At 39.1% G+C, this 19,431-nt stretch overlaps 1 protein-coding gene across 1 annotated transcript; it reads left to right on the top strand.

Annotated features, from left to right (window-relative positions):
• Positions 1-8,847: 8,847 nt before the first annotated feature.
• On the top strand, positions 8,848-14,468 carry setmar (SET domain and mariner transposase fusion gene). The gene is made up of 2 exons (XM_022188085.2): positions 8,848-9,017; positions 13,587-14,468. Exons 1-2 carry the CDS (start codon positions 8,925-8,927, stop codon positions 14,382-14,384), a joined length of 891 nt encoding a protein of 296 aa, XP_022043777.1. The 5' UTR covers positions 8,848-8,924; the 3' UTR covers positions 14,385-14,468.
• The last annotated feature ends 4,963 nt before the right edge of the window (positions 14,469-19,431 follow it).

Here is a 19,431-nt window from a genome sequence, read left to right as displayed (position 1 = left end):
TCAGTGCACTTTATGGTCCTAATTGCTAATTTTAAGAATTTCTGAATAAAACATGATGTTCATTTTGTGAATTCTGGTACCATTTAGAGTTAAAACATACAATAAAGCAGCATGTGTTTTAGGGCTTGACTACCTTGTGATTGACAGGCTGTTGCCGTGTCACTGCGTGTAGTGTACTCAGGTTCCTCTTTCAGATCCACTGATCACTTATTTATTACATCCATTTTTAATAGACCCAAACAGCGATGGCTAAATGCCAAACTCAGGGCTTCTAAACAGCAGTTCACAAACCAGTGAGTGACATCACAGTGGCAATGTTCATCTTTTATATACAATCTCTGGCATTTTTAAAGTGTCAAGTCCTAATGGCCTGAAACAAAAAGCCTAATTTTACAAATGTAGCATCGTGTATTTGGTTATGAACAGATTTGTCAGGACTCAGACTTTAGCAGCTACAACTGGTAAAGCTTGTACAAATTTTAAGGTGCCAATTATGAATTTTGCTGATGCTCTAACATTTCCTTTAGAGCTCCAAGTAGATTTAAATCTCTACTCTATTTTTTCTTTCCAAAAGGCACAATTTTATAGATTCTTTAATAGATTTAGTGATGTCTCTATCAGGATGTCTCTATCATGTCTCACTATGCGAACACTAAACTGACATGTACACAAAGAAAACATTATTTGTCCCATTGCAGCATCTCTGTGTTAACACTGTCACTGTGCGCATGCTCGAATGGTTATTGGTTTTTGCTTATTACTTCATCCAAAGCACTGTTTATGTAGATACACGATCATGGTAGTGCTTGCAGAGAATCATGCAGAAATAAGTTCGACCACAAATCGATGCCACAGCCGTAATAGCAGAAATGTGTTCAAAGGATCATCACTCATTATTATTTGACTTTCTGGAGCAATGGTTAGTTGCCTTCCATTGTTGAAAAGCGTTTTTCATTTTCCATAATGATGACGCAACATTAAAAAGTGTTCATTGCTGTTTTCTGCATTCTTTCTCTGCTGTGATTGGTGCTAGCTGACGTCTCACAGACAGCCCATTTCATGCCTGTGTGCATGCTGAAGACAGAATGCAATGACGGCTCTGAGAAATATGGAGCCTGTTTGGTTGTGCGATCATTACCGATGAAGGGCTGAACATTAGCAGTGAACAGTGAGTGCACACACTGTTTCCTGTCACCATAGTTGACGGAATTTCCGAGGCAGAGAAAATGGGACATATACATATAAATGACGGGGTATGAAACCTGTGCCTTTGTACCTCTATGATTGTAATGTTTCAGTTGGACTCATGTTGTCCTACTGCAGTAATGGATAGAAACGGAGAGGCCACATTTAACTGAACATGCTATTTAACACTTATTTAACACAAGTACCAGCTTGAGTTTGACATGAACAGTGAGTGTGTCTTTTAAACAAGGCTAGATGCAAACAGATTGTCTGCAGTGAGAGACTCTTTTGTCTCTCCACAGCATCAGAGGTCCTGCTGAGAAAGTGTCCACTGGTTATTACACCCCATTTAAAACACACTCACTGACCCATAGCCGGCTAAGTGGAAACAGACAAAGAATATCGATTGGGTTGGAAGAATGGAACCTTGTGAGACATTCAACATCTTTACAGGGAACACGCCTGGCTGACTTGATTTGTGAAAGCTGCACATTGATTGCTGGAGGTTATGCACTGTTGTTATTCCTTTTTTACTCTATGAAACATTACAAGACTTGTGTTTCTGCATGTAGAGTGAAATAAAACTGAGTCATGAAATGTGATGTAATACAAAACCAGACAACGTTACAGGTGTTTAATGTGTAAAAATGTGAAGCAGCTTACAAATTTAAGAATGCAGTCGTTGTCACTTTTTATTGTCATGATGTGATTATTAAAACCCTCATGTAACTTTTGTAATCATGTCTTGTAAGCATTCTACTGTGTATTAATTCAGAAACCCAATAAAATTAAGTCCTACTGGACTCCATGGTTGCGGCTTGTTTCAAATTCTGTTTGTGATATTGACAAACAAGACCTCAAGGCACAGCCAGCGTGAATAGGGTATCCAAAACCTGAAAATCAAAAGCATGATTCCTTTGGCTTCATCAAGCTATGACCCTCAGGCGTATTGGGGTGATTTGAGGCTGAGTGTGAAGTTGCAAGGAAGACAGTCAGCACCTCCAAATCTGAGGACATGTTCCCCCACCAGAAATCAGTAGATTTCTCCATCTGGATTAGGGGTGACTTGTTGCCTCAAGTTAAGGTGTTTACTGATCTTGGTGTCTTGTTCACAACTCGCAGAAAAAAATGGAATCTAAATGGACAGATTGCTTGGTGAAAAATCAACAGTAATGCAGGTGTTGACTACAGTGACTGTAGTGGAGAAGAGGAAGCGAAGGAAGTAGACAAAATCTGGGTTTATCAGTCGAGGATGTCAGACATGTGGAGGGACCTTAGAGTAGAGTTGCAGCTACTTTGCATTGAATGCAGTCAACTGGTGGTGGTTCGTGCATCTGATTTAGATGCTGCCTTCATTTAGAGGTTTTCCAGGCACATCCAGCTGGAAGGAGATCCTGGGGTTGACTCTAAACTCGCTGGAGAGGTTGTATGTCATCGCCTGGGAACCCTTGGGGATCTCTCAGGAGTAGTAGCTGGATAGTGGGTGGATGGATGGATGGATGGATGGATGGATGGATGATGGATGGATGGATGGATGATGGATGGATGGATGATGGATGGATGATGGATGGATGGATGGATGGATGATGGATGGATGATGGATGGATGGGTGGATTATGTATCAAACTGACTAAAAAGACAATGGATGACTTTACTGTACATGCTAACAACCGTAAATTACTTTTAAAAGTACAGTCATCTGCTGCCAGAGGTGAGAAAGAAAATGCCCTGAATTCTTCAGTATTTCATAATAATTTTGGGGCTTTTGCCACTCGACCATTGGGACACAAGATTCTTTAGTATTTTGATATAAAAGAAGGTATAAAAATGTTGTTGAAAAACATATCTTTTCCAACCTCTATCAGTATGGAGGCCAAAAGGTCTAATTACATCATTACCCATTTTTCTGAAAATGTTGTCTCAATTCTTGGAAAACATCTTATCTTTCTATTTGTTCTACTTGGTTTTGGCAGAATATGATACAGTTGAATACAAAATGAGGTTAAAGATAAAATATATGCAAGAAAGTCCAGCTGTTTGTTTGTTTGTTTGTTTTATTTCATTTCATTTGTAAAATTAAAAAAATTTTAAAAAAAATGTTTCATGTAAATACAACAATTACCAAACATGAATGAAAGGGAGCAGAAAGAAGACAAGTCTTATTAAAAGTTTCAGTGTCTGGGCAGAATTACACTCTAAAGGTGTGTTCAGATTGAATGCATCAGAGGTATTTGAATTTAAAGCCACTACAAAGCTGCAAATGGACACAGAAAGGTGCAAATTTGTTCTATGAAACCAGATGAAAATATTGCTAGCAAGCCAACATCAATACAGTTAGTACTTTGGTTTTGGCTGTTTTGCAGCAAAACAGGAAGTGCAAAAACACCCCAGAGGTAAAATTTACAAATGGAACACATCTTTAAACTTTTGTTTTTTGCTGTCTGGAGTGTCATTTAGGGCGACAGGAGAAGCTTGGTTGTGTTTTTCTCTGAGATGCTGGTAAATCAAAAACAAGCAAAAAACCCCAAAAGCTGGAATGGAGATCTAGATATCTAGTTCAGATTCTCACTGTCTAACTTTTTGTCTCTTTGTGAATTTCTGCCTAACTTCAGAGTGAAGAGCTAAATATGATGCTCGCCTCAGGAGATTGATGAACCCCTTTGACTCCTTTGCTTAATTGCTTTGCAGAATCTTGTCATGTGAGTGAATCATATTGTCATTGCAGCTGCCAGGCAGCAGAGGAAGGCACCCACAATTCTCCTAGGATGACTGCTGCAGGGTGCCTGAATGCGGGCCAAACTTATCTGAGAATCGTGTTTTCATTCACCCGCATTTTAAAATCCTCTCTCAGACGTTTCTGTAACTAATTCGTGAAGTCTGCTTCCCTGTTTGTTTCACTGCCTTTGATGGCCTTTGAGGAACTTGGCGGAGCAGTTGGAAAAAGCCCCTTTGAAATCTCAGCGGTCAACTCATCACAATCATGCCTACTCAAGCTGACACAGGCAGATGAGGAAAACCTTTGAAATTTTCTTTGTTCTCCACTGTCAGACCCGACAAGAGAGCATCCAGCAGGCCACAGTGCAGTTTCCCTCACAAGCTGGGAGAAGCATCGCAGCCAATTTGAGGCCAAGTCAATCAGCACAGTATCAGAGGGAGAGCTGGACTGTTGTTGATGATCTCCCTGGAGAACGTGCTCTGTCATGGCTTTGGTTCATTAACTCTCCAACCAATTGTGGTCCAGCCTCAGTGTTCAGCTCCTTTATGTTGGTGTGCATGTGTGTTCTCATTAAAGTCAAAGGATTCCTGACAATGGAGCCCACTGAGGACCCCCAACAACCTGCCTGATCTGGATCGAGGGAAGCTGTTTCAGCCCTTTGTCAGCCAACACAACCACAACGTCAAGTCATATCAAGTCCTCCAAGAGAGGCCCTTTTAAAGGTTAGAGGGAAAACTTACATTTATCTTTTCAGTGAGGAAAGGTCTTCTTTGGGATGGTGAGAAATCATTTTAATTTTCAGATTAGAGATTCTGATTCAGACAGTCTAGGTTGTTAACAACTGAAGTTATTAACATTTTACAGTCAGATCTGCTTTATCAGCATTTCTCAGGTATGAGTTTCTGCATATATGGCCTGTAGTCAGATTCCTCTTTTATCACCATCTTACCAGCACCTCCCATTAAACCAGCGTTGTTTTTAGCCGTGCTTACATAGATTCAAGAATTGCAATGACAATGTGTAGGTTTATGATTGGTCAAGTTTCATCTGGGTTGTAGCAGCTTGAAACTGGCATGAATCTGTGTACACATATGGTCCTTAGAGGGTGAATCCTAATGACTTTACGTTATCTCCTGTACCACTAGAGAGTCAAAACTTTATTTTTTCTTATCCTTTGAAATATCTCAACATCTTTGATATGGACCGACAAATAATTTGATAGATTTGGGGCTCATGGTTCAAAGATGATGTATCCTCATGAGTCACATTTCTTGACTTTTGCCTTTAGTAGCCATAAAGTTGACATTTGTGGATTTTAGTGAAAGGTCTTTAAAAAATACTATTGTAAGAACATTCATGTCCTCCTGAGTATGAATTACAACAGCCTTTTTGATCTCTGTACTTTTCATTTGGTTTAATCATTTGGTCAGATTTTCATTGGTTTAACACCTTCTTGGTGTTTTAAACCTCTTACTCTAATTTTTATTTTATTTTATTTAACATTACTGAGTAAACCGTATAAGTATTCCTGTGTACGTCATGACTGTGCAAACGAAAATAAAGCTTTTCAATAGTTCAATCCAAAGAGCTACTAAACAGGTGTATAAGTAGAGCAAAATTAACTGGTTAACTACGATGTTAACTGCTTAAATAGTGCTTTTACTATACATTAGCTCATTATCATTGTGAGCGTGTTAGCATGCAGATATTATCAGTAAGTTGAAAACATTGCCATACCTTTATACAACCCCACAGAGACACAGGGTGACTGCAGACTCTTAACTTAAAATTGTGTGGATTTTTAGTATAAATGGGAAGAATTACAAGCCTTTGTTAGTTCCTTTGATGAAATAAACTGAATTTGCCTGTCTGTGTAAATGTTTGTGCTCTATTACTAGATTCTTGATAAGTTTCTTGATTTAAAAAAAGACATAAAAATGTTTCTTTTTTATCATTGACCTTTGTTGTCGGCATATCAATCAATCTGTCGATCAGTTTACTGTCAGATATTTCTGGTTAACTTCCAGTATTTCAGCTTGTGATCCACTTTTCAATCTGAGGTCTGCTGTGCATGCAGAGCTAACAACTGACAGCACTAATTTTGCCCAAGGACAAAGATGAAGGCCGATTCTCAAAGGAAAATCCTCGGTCACTTGTGTGCAGCGTAGAAATGCCAGCTGACAATGTGACCTCCCCCCATCTGCCTCTGATGGCCACCACAGAGTAAACCGCTGCATATCAATTACACATGACGACAATGTAACTCCACAGAAAGGATAGACAGGGAAACACAGCTTGTTGAGTCGACTGAAAAAAGAAAGACAACAACAAAAAATAAATACAGGTTCACTGAGCTAGCCCTGGTCCTCTTTATCTGGACCGTTATGAACCAAAAGACCATGTTTTCCAGAGTGTTGTCTTTGCATTTAACTGGCTTTATCTTGATGGAGAGAGCAACAGATGGAGCGGTAACAAAGGGCTTCATCACCAAATAAAAGCCTTTGGTTACAGCCCATAAAGCACATTATTTATTTATTTTTTTACGCTTTGTCTAAATGTGAAGTCCTTTGTAATTAAAATCGAATTATCCAGGGAGACCTGGTCAAGAAGGCACACCATTATAAAATTAAAACAACAACCATGGCAACAACAAAATAAGAAAAAAAAAACTGGAGCAAGTGGAAAAGTGAAGACACACAAAACAAAATCCAGCTTAGCAATAGCAATTGCAATTTTCAGTTACATTCTTTTGATCAGAGCTTTGAACTACCCCAGTGAGACAAAATCATTAGGCTCTTCTGAAGGTTTTTCCAGGACGAGAGTGCAAAACAGGACAAGTTCTAGTTAAATACAGTTTACAGTGTTTGTTGTGGGATTTCGAATAACTCCTATTAGTCATCAAGCCCATGTTTTTGTTTCGTTTTTTCATTTATCTTGCTGACTCTGCTGGAGTTCAGTTGTGGATTTAAAAGGGGAATATTGGAATTTCCTTTATGAAGTACTGCCACCTGCAGGCTACATGGTATTACTACTGGAAGTACTAGACAATTGTGGGGCACTAAAGAGGAACCCTGACAGTAATTTAGATAAAACAATCGTTTCATGCTGTGCCTGTGCTGTGTTATTTTCTAATGGAGCTCTTGTTCCAGGTATGACCCACAGACTCGGAGATGAAGCTAAAGGGTGGCCACAGTCACCACTGACTACTATCTGACCGCTCTTCTGGCCAAACCACGCAGCCAAGGACATTAGAGGGCTACACACAATCTCATAGAACTCGAGTTGCACACAGTGACTATTAATTCAGAACTTTTTAGTAGATCTGTTTTTCTATGGCAGCTGTTTCCACACAGAAGCATTTTAAAAGCACAACCAGTGACTGTTCAACCACATAGGTCCAATCCTAATCTCCACACTAATGGACTCAGAAGACTTTGAGGTTTGTTCCAGCTAAGTGCATAATGACTCTGAGCTGTCCCACTGTCAGATCAGCAAACACGTGTGGGCTCTAATGTTGACTTTTCAGCACTGTTTTGTGCCCTTTCTATGAGTTAGTGTGTATCTGCAGACTTTCCGAAGGGACTTAAACATGGTTCATAGGGAAACTAGTGACAAATAAACGTACCGGTAGTTGTCCTGTCCTCCACAAAATGTACACAAGCAAATCATGGATGGTAAATCCATCTATACTCACTGCTGTGGTTAGGTATTGCATATTTGTGTTCCAAGAATTCTTGTAACTTAAAATGATGAGTTAAGTGAATAAATGAACAGCTGAGAGTTAACACGATTTACGAAATTCAGTTTAAAAGAAACAAAATTAGCATATCAGTCGACTTTCCAGGATACATTGATAAGTAATTAAAACTCCCCGGTGGCTTAAGAAAGCAGACATGAAAGTAGAATTTTGCTGGGTCTTTATTACATGTTTAGGTATGATTATATATTTAGATTATAATCACATGACAAGCAGCACTGAATTCAGTCCCTGCTAGAGTTGTAGTTTATCTCACTGTCACCAGAAGCAGCCTCACAGATTGTTTCTGTATTGACTGTGGTCAACTATTGACACTGTATGTTCTCAATGTCAATTAAAGGACCAATGTTTTCAGTTTAGAAAATCTAAAGGGAAGCAAGTCTGTCTGTATCTATTGTCTATATGACTAATTGAGTCAAGTTTAGTTTATTTAACTTAGCTACTTTTACACTTTCACAGCTCACAAAGTGACTTCGAACTATTTGAACAACAGAAGTGCTGAAGTGAGTCAGTTAGTTAAGTAACTATCTTACAGTAAAATTTTAAAACGGAAGATTTTTAATTAATTGAGGGCTACATTAAAACCATTTGTGTGACTTCTCAAGTACATCTACATGCCAGTGTCGTCTGTATAATTTCTTAAACAACATCTCTTGACCGACTGACTACCTGGCCAATACCAATTTGGGAAAGAAATAAAACAAGACTTTTGCTGCATTCAAAACTGCACACTTTGTCTTTTATGAGCATTATGATCATAACATTGCACTTCAGACTTTGATTGTTGCAGTCTGTGGTGTAAACTGAGCTGCCACCTCTTTGTGTGCTCAAATTTTCTTTTTTTATGTGTTGCATAAAACACTGACATATGTGATGACTCTGCGCTGAGGACTGGCCAGAAAAGCAGGAAAAAGCATGTTGGCTTGCATACTGCATAATCTGCATTTGGCATAATATTGAGACATAATAAATCCTTTTCTGGCATGTTACATGGTATGGTAGTGTGGATATTGGAATTCAGCCATTATACTACCCCAATTTGGTTTTCAGCTTGGCAAAACCTGGAAAAAATGCCTGGCTCTAACACTGTTTGGACCAGATGGTGAAACCAGTAGCAGGAGGTTTAGTCACAGCAGTGTAATGACTAAAAGACGCCACTAGGGGAAGCTAGTTGCTAATAAAACAAGCGGAAGTTGCTGCTACCCTGTTGGTGAGTTTGTTGTCATTTCTTGCTGCTCTGCTGTTGTTTTAGCGGAAACTTCAGGCATGGACGCGTCTGTCAGACCTGCTATGGATTTAAGCGGCGGTTTGGAGGACGTTCCTGTTTTATTTGAAGGGCTGACATTACCTACGTTTCAGGTAATGTTACTTTAGCTTGTCGCTAACTTTAGCTAATCACATTTAAGCTAACTGTAGTCAGATATTTTAGCAACGTAACTGTTCATCCCTGCTGTATTAGCTGTTTTGTTATTTATTTACAATTAATTGCTGTTTTATATCTGTAGAAGACCTATTATCTTGATTAGATATATTTCAAAGTTAAACATGAATGTGTGTCTTCCTCACAGTCGATGTTTACACATGTCACAGGATACTGACAAACAAAGCACAGATGCTAAAATTAAAGTCCTTCTGTTTTGTCCAAGTGTCTCACTAAGCTACTGGACTGTGTGCCAGAGAGTTTACATGCACATAGCAAAAGTCTAATTGATGAATTTACACCTCTGTTTTGACACATTAAAATAGTTTTAAAAGCTTCTTTGTCAACTAACAGTCTTATTTCATCCCATTTTTACATGGCAGTAATACTTGACTGACCATACTGAGTCAATCAGACTGTAACTTGGGGTAAGAATTGATTTTAAATAATAACTCCTCAGTCTGCCTTTTCTTTAAACACTGTGGGAACACATGGACATAAAGTAGATGCATCCTAAGAGTTGCTTTCTGATGCTGCAGTTCATCTGTGTGATATGATGTGCTAAAGCAATGCTAAACTGCATCTTTAGAGTTGATATCAATATCGCTATTTTAGGGTGGACTGACCAACCAACCAACCAAACAAACAAACAACTTGCTGGTTTTAAAGAATAATCCATGATACATATTTCTAATTTAAACAAACACAGATGGGCCACAATAATTAAACTACTTTGACTGCTTTCAAACACCAAGATGTTATAGGTCATGGGAACTGCAAAATGGGGAATCCATGAACCTGACTTTTTTTCAGAAAAACCCGGGATGTCAGTCTGATTGAGATCTGGACAATTTGGAGACAAAGTTAACACTTTGAACTATTTATGTTTCTCAAACAGGCAGGGAGCATTGTCCTGCCAAAGGGCTGACTGCCATTAGGAAATACATTCACCATGATTAGGTGTCCATGGTCTACAATAATGTTTAGTGACATCTAAATGAATCCCAGGACCCAAGGTTTACCAGTGAAACGTTGTTCAGAGGATCAAGCTTCCTCTGTCAGTTTGTCTTCTTCCCATTGTACATCCTGCTGCCATTCCTTCTCTATAATTGATGCTAACACACCTAGCTCTCCACATGATTTTAAAGAAAATCTGATTCTTCAGACCAAGCCACCCTCTTCCATTGCTCCGTCATCCAGTTCTTGCACTCATGTTCCCATTAGACACATCTGATGATTGATAGAGGTCAGCATGGGCACTGTTACCGATTTGTAGGTACGGAGTTCTTTACACAACAAGTTTATCAGTGAGCCTTGAATGCCCATGACCCTGCTGTTGGTTCACTTTTTGTCTTTCCTTGAACATCTTCTGGGAGGTACTAACCACTGCATATTGGAAACACCCCACAACCCATACTGCTTTGGAGATAGTGATTTTATAACAACAAATTATCTCTAAATATAAGTAAGACTAAATTTATGATCTTTAGTTGTAAAAAAGTAGATACTGACATGGCATTGTTTATACAAGGATCTAAGATAGAAAGGACACATGAGATTATGTTTTTAGGTATTCTGATAGATGAAAAGTTGACCTGGAAATCCCACATAGAACATCTTAAAACAAAGGTATCACAAACTATTGCAGTGTTACAAAAGGTCAAAGGATGTATAAACAAGAGAGCTTTATTATTATTGTATAATTCACTAATTGTTCCATATTTGACCTACTGCATTGAAGTATGGGGAAATGCATGTAAAACCTATGTTGAATCAATTTTTCTACTACAGAAACGTGCCATTCGTGTCATAAATGGCAATGCATATAGAGACCACACAAATCCAATCTTTAAACAACTACAAACATTAAAATTTAGCGAATTGGTAGATTATAACATCCTTAGGACTATGTACAAAGCACACAAAAAATTACTACCGGTTAATTTGCAAAATCATTTTAAAAAACGTGTACGTACATATGACTTACGGGGAAAGGAAACTTTTGTTAAACCAGAGTTTAGGACAAAATTAAAAGAAAGATGTATTTCTGTGCAAGGAGTCAATTTATGGAACAAACTAGAAGATGAAATTAAATTATCCAAATCCCTTCACATTTTTAAGAAAAGAGTTAAAATGTTATTGTTAAAACGATATGATGCCGTTTTTTGATTTATTTAAATATATACATTTTTTCTTTTTGCTATTTTGTTGTTTTTCTTTTTTTCTCCTTTAAAACTATAAGTGAATAAGTTTTGATTTTGTTTGGTAATATGTATTTGTTTAAAATACATCAGTGTTAAAAATATTATTGTTATCGAAACTATTAAAACATAAATTGCCTATATCACACTTGTTTTGTAAAATGATAGAGTGATTAAGATTTATAAATAATTAATGGAACTGTTATTCTACACAAGAAAAGTTTGCAGCTGAACTTATGCATATTTATATGTGATTCTGCTGTTATCATTGTTATCATTATTATTATTATTCTTGTTTATTGCGTTTGAAAAATTGTCAGATGCTAACAATGAAGAAATGGACAATGAATGCATGGTAAACAATAATTGTAATGAGGGGTAGGCGCTTATAAGCGATCTCGCTTCGGCCTACTCCTTTTGAGCATATTACCTCAATGTAAGAGAACAGTACTGTGCTAACGAAATGTTAATTGCTCAAATAAAAATGAAATGAATAAAAATGAAATGAGATAGTTGATGCAGCTGCCTAGCATCACAACTCAGCAGCTGTCTAAGTCAGCCAGATCCTCACCCTCATCTATTTTTCCGGCTCCCACTTCAACTTTAAAAACTAACTGTTTCCTTGATACCTAATGTCACACTCTTTGAGAGACAATTACTTCTAACTTTTAATTTCTTTTACATTTCTGTAATGCGGTTCTTTGTTATGTATCAACCAACATATACAGAGACACCATTATATTTAGGAGGTTATATTAACCAATATCTAGCTCTTGTGACAGTGTTCTGATTCTGTTATCTCTCCAAATTTAGTTTCACTTTATTGTTCGAACACTATGCAAGCAGCCACATATTCCTTAGCTTTAAGGATGTCATAAATTCAGTGCAGCACAAGATTCAATGGAAGCATTTTGAGAAATTCTGTTTAAAAAGGAAATCATGCTAATAATTAAGCACATTTTATTATACCGGGCTTTGCAAAAGTTCTGTTACACTCGGTTTCATGATCTTTAGAGACGTTTACATGTTGAAGTGAAAAATTCCATTAAATAAACTGAAAGTTCTACCTTATAGGCAGGTGTCCTTAATACAAATTTTTTTGTCCGGTGAAGTTGTATCAAGATGGAAGTCAAAAGAGTTGAGATATCTGCTCTCCTTTATGCTGAACATCAGCCGGATGACCGTCCACAGAGTCGCGGAGAGGCTAAAGAATGGTGAAGATGTTTCAGGTCTTCACCATTCTTAAAAGATCACTGAAAGATCTTCACCATTCTTGAGCCTCTCCGCGACTCTGTGGACGGTCATCCGGCTGATGTTCAGCTTCTTGGCTCTATCAGACTTGTTGTGGCCAGCATGAAGGAGAGCAGATATCTCAACTCCTTTGACTTCCATCTTGATACAACTTCACCGGAGAACAAATTTGTGGTAATGACACCTGCCTATAAGGTAGAACTTTCAGTTTATTTAATGGAATTTTTCACTCCGACATGTAAACGTCTCTAAAGATCATGAAACCGTGTAACAGAACTTTTGCAAAGCCCGGTATATATATTGCTGTTTTGAAGGATTAATCTAAAAGTTCTACAAATCAGAATACAATCCTGTAAACTGCTGTTTTGTGGTTCTCACCTTTGTTAAAAGAAATGCATAGTCTTTCCAGCAGATAGCAGCAAATCATCACAGCCCCAGCGTCTCCCTGCAGTGCAGGGAATCAAAAAATAGCCACCTCTCTTGAACCAAAGGAGTCGTCCTACTTTACACTCATTTCCTGCGATGCTGTAGAAGACTTTCTTGACCGCAATATCATGACAACATTTTTTTTTAGAAGGACGAGAACATATAATTCAGGCATCGCTGACTGTGATGAGACTGTGGTTGCTTGTGTAATGTAGACAGATGAGTTTCTCGTAATCAGGTGCAAATGTCCTATGAAATTGCTTAGATCAATCGGAATTTGAGCTGCAGCTCCAAATACTGATGGGCAATTCATGTGCATCTTTATTTTCATGATAAATTCAACAGTTTGCAAAAAGCCTGTCAGAATTTCCAAAAACTCTAGGTGACGTGTTCAGATGTTTTGTCTGACTAACAGTCCAAAGCCCAAATATACTCAATTTTTTTTAATGTAAAATAAAAATTTTAAAAGTTGTAAAACCTCTCAAATGAAGGCCAGAAAAAAAGTGATTATTTGATTTTTGCTGAAAGAAAATGGCAGAGGAGATGAACTGACAATTATGTTGAATTTCAATTATTTTAAATTTCTTTTTGACTCGCACAGTTTTCTTATACTTCTCTGTCGTTTTACAGTATTCCCCAGATAATGTTCAGGGACTGGGATGCACCGTTGACCCCAGTGAAGTCACCCTGCCTGGATGCTCCTGCCTTTCACACTCCTGCTCCTCAGAGAGCTGCTCCTGCCTGCAGACTCATGGCCATTCATACAGCCGCACCGGCACGCTGCTGGAGCTCAGCAGAACAGACTTTGGTTGCTGCTCACCTGTGTTTGAATGTAATGCCCTTTGCGCCTGCAGTGACACCTGCTCTAACCGAGTGGTGCAAAGAGGGTTACGCCTCAAATTGGAGGTCTTTCACACCCGCAACAGGGGCTGGGGAGTTCGCACCCTTGAGGAAATCCCTCGTGGGACATTTGTGTGCGAGTATGCAGGGGAGGTGATCAGCTTTGGGGAGGCCAGACGCAGACAACTTGGCCAGAAATCTGAAGAAAATAATTACATCATTGCCGTACGGGAGCATGCAGGGACAGCCTCCATCACTGAGACGTTTGTGGACCCGGCCCAGGTGGGAAACGTAGGCCGCTTCCTCAACCACTCCTGCCTGCCCAACCTGTTCATGTTGCCAGTACGTGTGCACTCTGTAATCCCCAGACTGGCACTGTTCGCTGGACGGGACATTGATGCTCAAGAGGAGTTGACATTCGACTATTCAGGAGGACACACAAGCCAAAATCCTGCAGAGCTGCTGTCCACGCAGAGCGACGCTGCCGTACAGGCCAGTAGGACAGATGGACTCCAGAGGAAAGCATGTCACTGTGGTGCCAAGAAGTGCACACAGTTCCTTCCTCTTGATTTATCCATTCTCAACTGATCTAAAATACATTCCGTTTCATGTTTCTTTTTATCTAAATGTTGAGGAATGGATTAGTTTCTAAAGATTTTTCTCAAACCTGAATCCTTTTCTGTGGTTTTTCTTTATTCAGTTATCTGTTGGTCTGTTTTCAGTTTCCTTGAAATCTTGGTTAATTCAGCCGCTCATTAGAACACAACAATGCAACACGTTGGTGGCTCCATGAGGACAATTAGCTGCATGAGTCATGTCTGCGCTCATCATTGTTTCCTGTTTGGTCCCCCGAGTGTCTCTTGATCTGCCACTGTCTTAATGCCGTCTCCCACTCACTGTAAGATGATGCAATGAAAAGGAGAGTCGCAAGTTTTGTTTTTCTGAGGGAGCAAACTTGTTGACATTCTTGTCTGTTCTGTATAGGACGTGTCCCGCTGGGTTTACAGCTATCATCTCGCCCTGGCACAGTTCAGTCCCATTTCTCACATCACACATGAATCTGGAAAGAGAAGGAAAATCATTTGCACAGGCAGATGTGAAAGGAAGGACGTTTAATGGGTTTCTTTTAATAGCCACGTAGGACAAAATTGGTCTTTACACCCTTACAGTTGCTCAAACTCTTTTCAGGGGAATGTTGATGTCACTGGAATAGGAAAAATTCATATAAAAAGTAATAACTGTCATGTCACCGTCAGCTTGACATTACTTTGTTGTTGGAATGCAATGCGGCCCCCTCTTTTAGATATTCTCGGCTTCTCATCGCACTCAAACCTCAAGAGAGGTGGGACCAATTAAAAAGGGCCAAGGGGTATAGTTTATATAGAAACAGACTTTATTCCCCTGTCAAAGGAGGGGCGAAGGTGTCCCACTTTAGTGTGACCATTCTGAAATCAGGACCTTCTCCACTCAATCTGCCCCGTTTCTAGTCTAGACCTGCTTTCATCTTATTAATATCCACATCTGGGTTAATTAGGATGGAGACCATGTTTCATCCAGAAATGGGACCAGTGCTCGAGCCACACTGGGGCTGAGAGAGACTAAATGGTGGTGGGGATGGGAGGAGGGAGGAGATGGAAGCCTCCTGCTGATCGGAGATGGCTGTCAAGTTGATTGGTTTTTTGTGTCACCCGGTGGAGAGGCGAGTGTTGTATCAACCTATATTTTCTCCTCTGGAAGGGTTACCTGAGATTGTTTCTGTTCAGGATGAGAAGTTCTTTGCTCCCAATTTAGTCCACATTGAGGATTTAAATCTTAACTCAAAGGAATAGTTTGGCATTTTGGTTAATGTGTGTATTAACTTTCTTTCCCAGGGTTAAACGAGAAGAGTAGTGACTTCTCTGGTGTGCAATGTAAATATGAAGCAACCACTTAGCATCATGTAGCATAAAGACTGAAAAGAAGGTAAAACGGCTTGTGTGGGTCTGTCCAGAGGTAACAAAAACAACCTTTAGAGCTGCATAGTGGGTTTTTCCTGACTCAAAATTGACCTTTGAGGAGTGATAAATATGCACAATAGTAGGCATAATCAGTCTGCACATCATAAACACGATGAGTCTGTCTTACCGTATTTGACATGAATCTGTGCCTTCTTGTGTGACTATTTTGGACAATTTGTTCATCCAAAATGTAAATTTTGCTTGAGTACATGAAACCCCAGTTAACAGCAAAGGTTCCAAAACAATTATATTTTCAAATTCAAAATTCTTATCATTTTGGGTCTAAGTGTTTGGCACCTTTAGATGGTGCCAAACATTTCTTTATGCTGAGCAAATCTCATCGTTACTAAACCATACAGCAGTATTATAACAATAAGCCAAACTGAAATGCCTTGAATAGAAGAACAGGTGTAGACATCTGCAGTATTTTCCAGTGGATAATATATGGTCAGAAATACTGCACAGCCATGTGGCAAAACATGGCTGGATACTAGCCTTGCTTGTGGCCTTGGAGAAAACTAGGACAGAGATTATACAGGAAAAAATGCCCCAAAAGGACAAAAATGTACAGGAAGTGGTACATCTGGGTTTCTTCTTATCTGTACAGTAGTGTGGTATTTTACCTCTGTTAACAGTAGATTCTACTGATTTGATAAAAGAGATTCCACTGTCCATTCAACTCATCTACTGCGAGTATAACGAGAAAAACAGTCTTTCTTTGAATTCGTGACTCATGTCATTTTTGAGTCAGATGTCCCTGGAGTCCCTATGGCAACCGGCTGTGTGTACAGGAGGTGATTTGGACAGCAGCGGTTGGTTCAGGGGTGCACGACGGCTGATCTCAAATCCTGGCTGTTGGAGAGCCGGGCTGCGAATGAATGGCTCCTTTCCAGGATCGTCACCTAGCAACCAGCAGTTAATCACATGAGGTGAACTTCCCCGCCGAACCCCCTCAACAGCACCACCACAAGCAGAAAAACAACCACATGAAGGATGCTTTACAATGCAGGAGGCTGCTGTATCATGTTGTGTATTTTTGGAGTTGGCAGCAGTCTGTGTGTCATGCATTTCAAAAATAACACTCTGCAGGGAAATGGTTTGTCTTCATTGTTTGGTAGTGGTGGAGTTTTATTTGTTTGTGCAAGAGCTTGAATCAATACCAAAATGTTTGAACAATTGGAATAGCCAAAAAAATGTATCATGTGATGTTTCATACCAAAGGGACAAAATGGCACTCCTCTTCAGGCAGAGCTCACTGAGCTTTAGTCTTTTATTCTTAAACCTCACCTTTATTTCAGTTAAATTAACCAGTTCTTAGACTTTATGATTGTTTTATGTATCTGCTGATTTGGCCTGTCACTGGTAAATATTGCAGGAGTTATCACTATAGTAAAACAAAAAGTCATTTGAGAATCCTACAGATATACTCATTATTCTTATAAAAAATATTGAAATAACTTTAATCATAGAAACTGAAATTCCAATTTATGGATGCAGTAAAAAAAATGTGATTTAAAAATATTCCTTTAGGTTGTTTTTTTTTTCTTTAAACTCCAGCACATGCAAAAATATGCCACCTCCTCCAGTCAGTAGCTTGTGGCTTCCTTTAGCAGCATTTACTTCAATCAAATGTCTTCTACAGCAGCTAATCGGCTATCCTCATCTTCTTTGGGGGACTTTTGCCAAATCCTTGAAAAACTCAATTTAGTGAAGTTGGAGTATGCGCAGTATGTGCAGCATGAACTGCGTGATTCAAGTCCAGTCACAACATTTCGATCAGACTCGGGCCCAAACTCTGACTTGACCAAAACAGTTTTCCTCGCAGCATTTCTTGTTGGTTTTGCTGGAATGCTTTGATCATTATTCTATCGTATGACCCATGTGTGGTCCTGCATGAAGAATTTCTTGAAAGGCCTCAGAATTAACAGTTCCCTTGATTACGTGGAGTCCAAAGGAAGAAAACTGGACCCAGATCTTCACATTCTTACCGTCATGCTTCACTGCCAGGTGAAGGGTCTTTTGGTGATGTGCAGGTATTGTCTTCTCACCAAACATGGCGGCTTTGACTGAGCTGCCATGTCACACCTGTCCACAGAATGTGCTTCAAGTGACATTTGAGTTTGTCCAGGTGCTGTTTGGAAAAGTTGGGACGGAAATTAGTTTTGTTCCCTGAGAGCAAAGTAAAGTCTCTCATGAATGTCATTCCTATTCAGTTTTCTTCAGATTGTTGAAGCATGCATTTGTGTCCTGCATGCAGGAAAACGAGTCTGCAAATCTCTGGATGTTTAGTTTGGGATGATGTGCTCTTACTACCCTCATCCTGACCTCCTCTAAAGGCTCCTCTCTGTATGGATCGCTTTGGTAAGACCTGGTTTCTTCCCTCTCTTAATCAGTGCTGCTCAAACTCTTCTAAAGACCTCTAATTTGATTGTTCTGTTTGATTGATTAGGCACCCAATTATGTCCCACCTGTCTACCTGATTGGATCAGTGCAGCTTAGGGCCTGCTTGTTTTTATACAAGACTTATTCTTTTTTTTAATTTAGCTTCTTGATTACGTCCTCTAAACTGATATGTAGGTTTGGTATGACACATTATTTCATATATCAAATATAATTATAAAAAAACAGTAGGAACCTAAATTGCCTAAGGAGTTTAGATATTTTAAAGCAGGCATGTAAAGTAAATGATTGCTATTTCCTGCTTGTGGTTTTACTCCACTTCTTCTCAGGTTTTCTTTTTTTTTTTAAATGTAAAGTTAGGTGACAAGTTTGGCCACTTATCTGTCTGTTGAATAAGAGCCCAACCAGCAATATAGACTGAAAGCAGGGAAACAGATACTAAGAGGTGACTGAACCACCTACCAGCCCCTCTAAAACTCAATAATTGTGTACTTTATTTGCAGTATAATTCCCTAAATATTTAAGGAATTCTGTCGTTTTGATTGATCCTTAATTGTGTGTATTAACATGCTAGACTACACTGTAAATTCCCAACTCATTTATGAAACAAAAGTTGTCAATTTTTTATTGTGATTAATAGTTTGTGTTATCTTCTTGGTAGTTTAGATGCTGGTAGGTGGACTTTTGTTCCCTTTGAACAAACAGTTGTCTGTTTTCTTCCGTTGCAAGTCTTTAGGCCAAGCTGCTTCATATTTACTATACAATGGCATTTATCCTCTAAATCAGCTCTCACAACTATTTTCAAATGTTGAACTAATCCTCTAAAGGAAATGAGTCATAACCTTGACACTGAAGGGAAAACAATGTAGTGTTTCCTATAAGTGTCACGTATAGCTGCCACCAAAGTTACACAGTCTCCCTTTAGGACAGATTTTGGTTCTTATAAATAGAGTGTGTTATTAACATTGCACATTGCCCTTCTTTGCAGCCCCAAATTGATTTAGGCTAATTCGTCTGGTACCTAAACGCCTTGCCAAGTGGAGCTTGAAAGGACAAGAGATGAGATACACCTTGATGCTTATGAGAACCATGCATCACATTGATAAAAGAGTGAGACACTATTTCAGGGTGAGTGACCAGTGGAGAAATTACAACTGGCAGTCCATTTGTACAAAACTGGAGCACCTCTCTGATGAGGGAGCAGATGTCCTTGCCTTGAATCCTGCAGCCAAATCATG

Source organism: Acanthochromis polyacanthus, chromosome 5 (genome assembly GCF_021347895.1).
Source record: "Acanthochromis polyacanthus isolate Apoly-LR-REF ecotype Palm Island chromosome 5, KAUST_Apoly_ChrSc, whole genome shotgun sequence".
Taxonomy (NCBI): domain Eukaryota; kingdom Metazoa; phylum Chordata; class Actinopteri; family Pomacentridae; genus Acanthochromis; species Acanthochromis polyacanthus.
The sequence above is the reverse complement of the archived record's forward strand: the minus strand, read 5'-3'. Positions and strand labels throughout refer to the sequence as shown.